The sequence below is a fragment of the Rutidosis leptorrhynchoides genome, chromosome 5, assembly GCF_046630445.1.
Source record: "Rutidosis leptorrhynchoides isolate AG116_Rl617_1_P2 chromosome 5, CSIRO_AGI_Rlap_v1, whole genome shotgun sequence".
NCBI lineage: Eukaryota > Viridiplantae > Streptophyta > Magnoliopsida > Asterales > Asteraceae > Rutidosis > Rutidosis leptorrhynchoides.
In genome coordinates, this window is record NC_092337.1 from 379,186,866 (window position 1) to 379,192,352 (window position 5,487).

General features: G+C 33.7%; 1 protein-coding gene across 1 annotated transcript; it reads right to left on the reverse strand.

Moving 5' to 3' along the window:
- Window positions 1-392: 392 nt before the first annotated feature.
- On the reverse strand, window positions 393-4,805 carry LOC139848306 (ceramide synthase 1 LOH3-like). The gene is made up of 6 exons (XM_071838039.1): window positions 4,680-4,805; window positions 1,581-1,801; window positions 1,175-1,330; window positions 907-1,092; window positions 628-812; window positions 393-424 (listed from the first exon to the last, which is right to left on the reverse strand). Exons 1-6 carry the CDS (start codon window positions 4,797-4,799, stop codon window positions 393-395), a joined length of 900 nt encoding a protein of 299 aa, XP_071694140.1. The 5' UTR covers window positions 4,800-4,805.
- Between the last annotated feature and the right edge of the window lie 682 nt (window positions 4,806-5,487).

Genomic DNA, 5,487 nt, shown 5'->3' on the forward strand with positions numbered 1-5,487 from the left:
TCTTATGTAAACTTGACATCTGTTATGCAGTTCTGCATTGAGATCATGAATGATTTGCTAACATAAAAGGGATTTCCGACCTTACTAGATTGACGGTCGAAACTATTAAACACCTTTCATCGTTATGTCTATAGGTTATTAAAACTTGTTTAGGTTTTGCCTATTTCGACCAACAATTATTCATGTAATTACATATCGGATTTGACCTATGATAATGAGATTCCCCGATATCATGCTAAGAACAGTTAGAATTTTCGAAAGAAGATGCCTTTTGTTTAGTTTAGGGTTTACTTTTCTAATCATATAGAATACAGATATCGTAAATATATTTTAATTTCTCTCAAACTTGCACTTATGTTATAAGGTATGCATCAAAAGAATTCCAACACTGATCAATCTTGATGTTCGTTATCACTTTCAGAATCTGCAAAGGGGAAAACAAAGAAAATTAAATGAGTGAGACAATCTATTAAGCAGAGTAAACTATTTGTTACAACAAATTATTTGTTGGTTATCATATATCATTGGTTTGGGATACAAAGTCATAACAGAACAACTATATGCAATTAAGCATATCAATTAAGCATATCAATTAATCACAAAATCCATTTGATCAAAGTAACTCACCAGAACGAACATCGTCACTAAGTTTGCCTCTATTTTGGATTTGTTTAACGAGCATCCGGTACATTAACACCCACCAATATATGTGCATAACAAGCAAGCAGAAAAGTAGAGTGTTGAACACATAATAGTATACAGGTCCCTCTGTAGTTTGTTTCTCTTTATCCAGAATTTGAAGAACTTCATAACTAAAAAAAAAAAAAAAAAAAAAAAAACATAACTTCTTATGTTATGATCATGAAGTATATACATAAATGTGTTAGTTAATCATTATATTCTAACCTTGTACTCCAAAGGATCCAAAATGGGTAACAAATAAGGCGAAACACGACCCATGACAATACAAACATATTGAAAGAATAACTTGCAAGTTTTTCGGCTCCACTGTATTTAGACATCTTCCCTATTTCAAGAAACACATCAGTTGCATCATGAAGAGCCAGAACAATGGACCCAACACGAGCAAACCTGCAAAAAACATACACATTATTAAACAGAACGCACATGAAACAAATCAACAATCATGTGAAAATCGCGTTATCAGACGTACCTGCATATATATGATAATGCAATAAGAATAACAGATGCAAAATGATGGGCCATCGAAACACCAAAATCTGCTCGCTTTGTCTCCCAATAAATCAAAGCGAATATCGAGTATATGTAGAATCCCCCCGTATACATGTACAGAGCTTTCAGTTTTAATCTGAAAATCAAATTTAGACGTGAACGAATATATAATCGTCAATTTTTTATGTTTATGATCAAGATTTTGCTAACGTCAGCCCAGGCTGTCGTTAACACTCTTAAAATACTTGTACATTGGTAGTTAGTTATTAACTTTTAAGGTTGCGGTTACCTGATTGTACAAGTGTTTTAGCGTGTTAACGACAGCCTTTAGGGCTATTGTTAGCAAAAACCGTATGATTATGGTTATACTTGAAAGGATATCATACTTATATTTTTGATCGGGCCATCTCTGATCATCAGGACCTATCCAGAAGTTGGTCGTTTTAGTGAACCACGGCTCATTGTAAGTTACATCCAAGGCGATCATTTCCGATGATAGAAAATATACACATTTCCATGCCGATTCCTTAAATTTCCGTACCCTCTTGATCCTTTCATCTATATCTATATCCATTTTCGTGTTATATATTAACCGCCTTCCTACACGCTGCAATAATTCACGTTGTCTAGATCGAACTACGAAAAATCCAAAATTAAGCAATATATTTCTAACAAGAATCACAATGGCAATGGCTTGCAATTTATGTTTATATGCTTATTAATTGCTTATTTTGACATCAGGTTAGCAAATCTAAACCCTCTTATAAAAGCTACTCCGTACTTATCATGTTATTATACAAGGATCGAGTACTTCAAAATTAAATCATGTATACACCTACTTAATTCTTTAAGCAGATAACTTTTATTACTCCGTACTAAATTAGTGACCCATGATCAATTTTTTTCATTTAGACATCATCAAACACTTTATAAATATAAACTCATAGTATGATATTAAAAATGTTACGTCTTGAATAAAAATGTTTCTAAAGATTTGCTTGGTGAATTTAATTCGAGGTCTAGAATGAAGATGAACGTGGCTTCTACTTCGGGTATTTATAAGCTTAAAGATAATGTTGATGACTTTGATTATGGGAAAGCAATTCAAAACTTGTTTATGGGTCCTCAAGATGGTAAAGTAGACGGCTCATCGGCAATTGGGCGAGGTAATATGTCCGCGGAGGCTTTTGCGGCTTTCGATGTTATGATGACACATTTGGCCGGCGAGAGTGCACTAGGCGACGGTTCCACCAATGTGTTATCGTACAAGATAGAGAATCGGTCCGAGAAATTTTTTTTGAAAGAGACGGTTAACGGTTAACGGTAAATTAAATAGGGCGGGTCCTCGAGGTTGAGTGGTCGGGTTCGTTGTGATTCCTCTTTTCGTGTTGTAACCGGTTTGGTTTGGTTAGTTTGTCTTTATGGTTTTACGGGTTGTTAGAGAGGCTCGTTTATAGATAGTTTCGTTCGGATAGTTGCTTTTTAGGTACGAGCTTCCTCGTTTCCCCCGTCTTTTTTGTATTTCTTGTTGAGAGCGTTTTTCTTTTGAAAACGGTTTCGTTTCTACATGAGTATTCTTTTTTCGCCAAAAAAAAAATGATATTAATATGAAAAATAAGAAAGATGATCATTCATTGTGAAAGAAAGAAATAACAAAATCCACATTTCAAGATCCGGTAAAAATGCATGAGAGGTATGTGTGGAGACTTATATTTTCAAGACTACGATAATTTTTAACAAGTATTTTATTTAAAAACTTTTTTAGATTTAGAAAATAAAAACTATATGAACCACGCAGGCTTGACTGAGTGGTCACCCAGTTGCCCAATGAAGTACACTATCGGGTTTAATTCCTGGCTATGCCAAATTGTTCAGAAAGGGAGCGTGACCAGAGGGCGCGCATAATGCGCAATTCACCCGGTACCAGGTCTCGCGCTCGGGAGACTTGATTACCCGAAGTTTTACCATTTATGGATTAGCCAACTTGCTTCTTTGTAGGGGGTTTCATTGCTTACCAAAAATTAAATTATTAATCTATACATCTAAATGAGATATAGGAAATGAATAGTACATTTTATAACCTTTACACATCTACCCCGCACTTTTAATTTTTATAATTCAAACACAATTCTATATCTAAAAGGCAAAGGCCAAATGAATAGTACTATTCCTTTTTCCACTTCTCACAAACTTAACCCTCAACTTTCATTAAAATATAAATCGCAGCCCCACTTTATACTCTTATTAAAATACAAATCGCACCCCCACTTTATACGTATATTTTTTTCCCAAATTTCACAAACTTAACCCCTAACTTTTATTAAAATACAAATCGAACCCCCACTTTATTAACTTTTTTTTTTTTTACTAATATTCAATTTTCACAAACTTAACCCCCTAACCTAACTTTTATAGGCAAAGACCAAATGAATAGTACTATTCCTTTTTCCACTTTTCTCAAACTTAACCCCCAACTTTCATTAAAATACAAATCGCACCCCCACTTTATACTCTTATTCAACTTTTATTAAAATACAAATCGCACCCCCACCTTATACTCTTATTATAATACAAATCGCACCCCCACTTTATATGTATATTTTTTCCAAAATTTCACAAACTTAACCCCCTAACTTTTATTAAAATATAAATCGAACCCCCACTTTACTATTTTTTTTTTTTACTAATATTCAATTTTCACAAACTTAACCCCCTAACTTTTATTAAAATACAAATCGAACCCCCACTTTACTAACTTTTTTTTTAAATAAAACCCGAACGCTAAAAGAAGCAACTTTCACAAAAGGAACAACCCTTCAATGTTAGATGTCGAAAAAAATTCCTTTTTACAAAATAGATCAAGAATTTTTTTTAACTCGCATTCAAAACGGAGCCCCCGCCGCGAAGCGAGGGCTCCACAACTAGTTAAAACTATATGACATGCATCAACTAATGCTTAATGTGAGTAAATGCGTAATACGACGTCATCAAAACTTATCTTAAAAAATGACACGTCAATTTTATGACATTATCTCAACTACTCAAGTCTCATGGGTGATGATATATTCCCTCACTAAATTAATAGATTCACATGAAATACATAATATACCCTTAAATGATGGGTTACATAATTTTGATGTTTGAATTTCTTTAAGGGTATTACTGAAAAATAGTGGGAAACAAGTGTGGATCTATCAAAAGTTAATTTGAAAATATCACTACCCGTCATAAGCTAAAATTTTATCTGTAAAACTGTAAATATAAATCTATATACAAAGTTACAAACGTTACGGAGTAATGTTATTTAGTGTAATATATTGATACAAAGATTATAATGGTAGCGGTGGAGGGTTGGCTTGCCGTTTACCCGGGGTTTACCCGCTGCGGGGGGAGGGGGGGGGGGCAATGTGCCCGTTCGTAGTAGGGGTTCCTCGTAAAAAAAAAAAAAAAAAAAAAAAAAAAAAAAAAAAAGATTATAATGGTACCTCGAAAATGAGTCTATCGAGGAAAAATCTAACTGTCGGGAAGAAGATGGCAAAGAGAGGGAGAACTAAGAAATCTTGGTAACCTGGGAATGATTCTTGCTCCAAATCAATCAAACCCATGCCCTGAAAGAAGTTTTAATTTTAATTTCAAATCAATTTTATTTAATATAAATACAAAATATAATTAAAATCCAAACTGAATAGGATTAACCAATAAAGCATAATTTTATAGTATGTTCTAATGTACGTGCAGTTAGGGAATCGGTTGAAGTTAGGTTTCAAACTAAAACTCTGTTACATTTCTCTACAGCCAATTACTTTCTATTAGCTACGGTTTTTGAATATATAAATGAGGCAATATTTTACATCGTTATTTAATTTACTTAATTTATTAATTTTTATTTGCTGAACAATTTGAACGTATTGTTTTTTGTTGCTTTTACGGGTACTAAATTTAAGGAGTAATTCGTAGTTTCGTACACTATCATATTCATACACCAATTAACTATGTTTTAAAAATATATTATACAATTACTTTAAAAAAACATGTCTGGGTGAAAATGAGTAGTGTACGTAATAGTAGCAAGTTAATTTGCTAAGTTTATGAAGTTGTAACGTGGTCCAACGGTTGGTGGCCTACCTCCTTTAGGAAAAGTCGGGAGTTCGATCCCCGTTGACTACATATTAACTCATAATTTTATCACTGCCATGAAGTTCCACCCATTGTACATTTCCCACATCGCGTTGGAGAGGTAAAGGGGAGGGGGTTTTACAGTCCATGCCCCGTATGAGATTGGTGCGGGTTTTC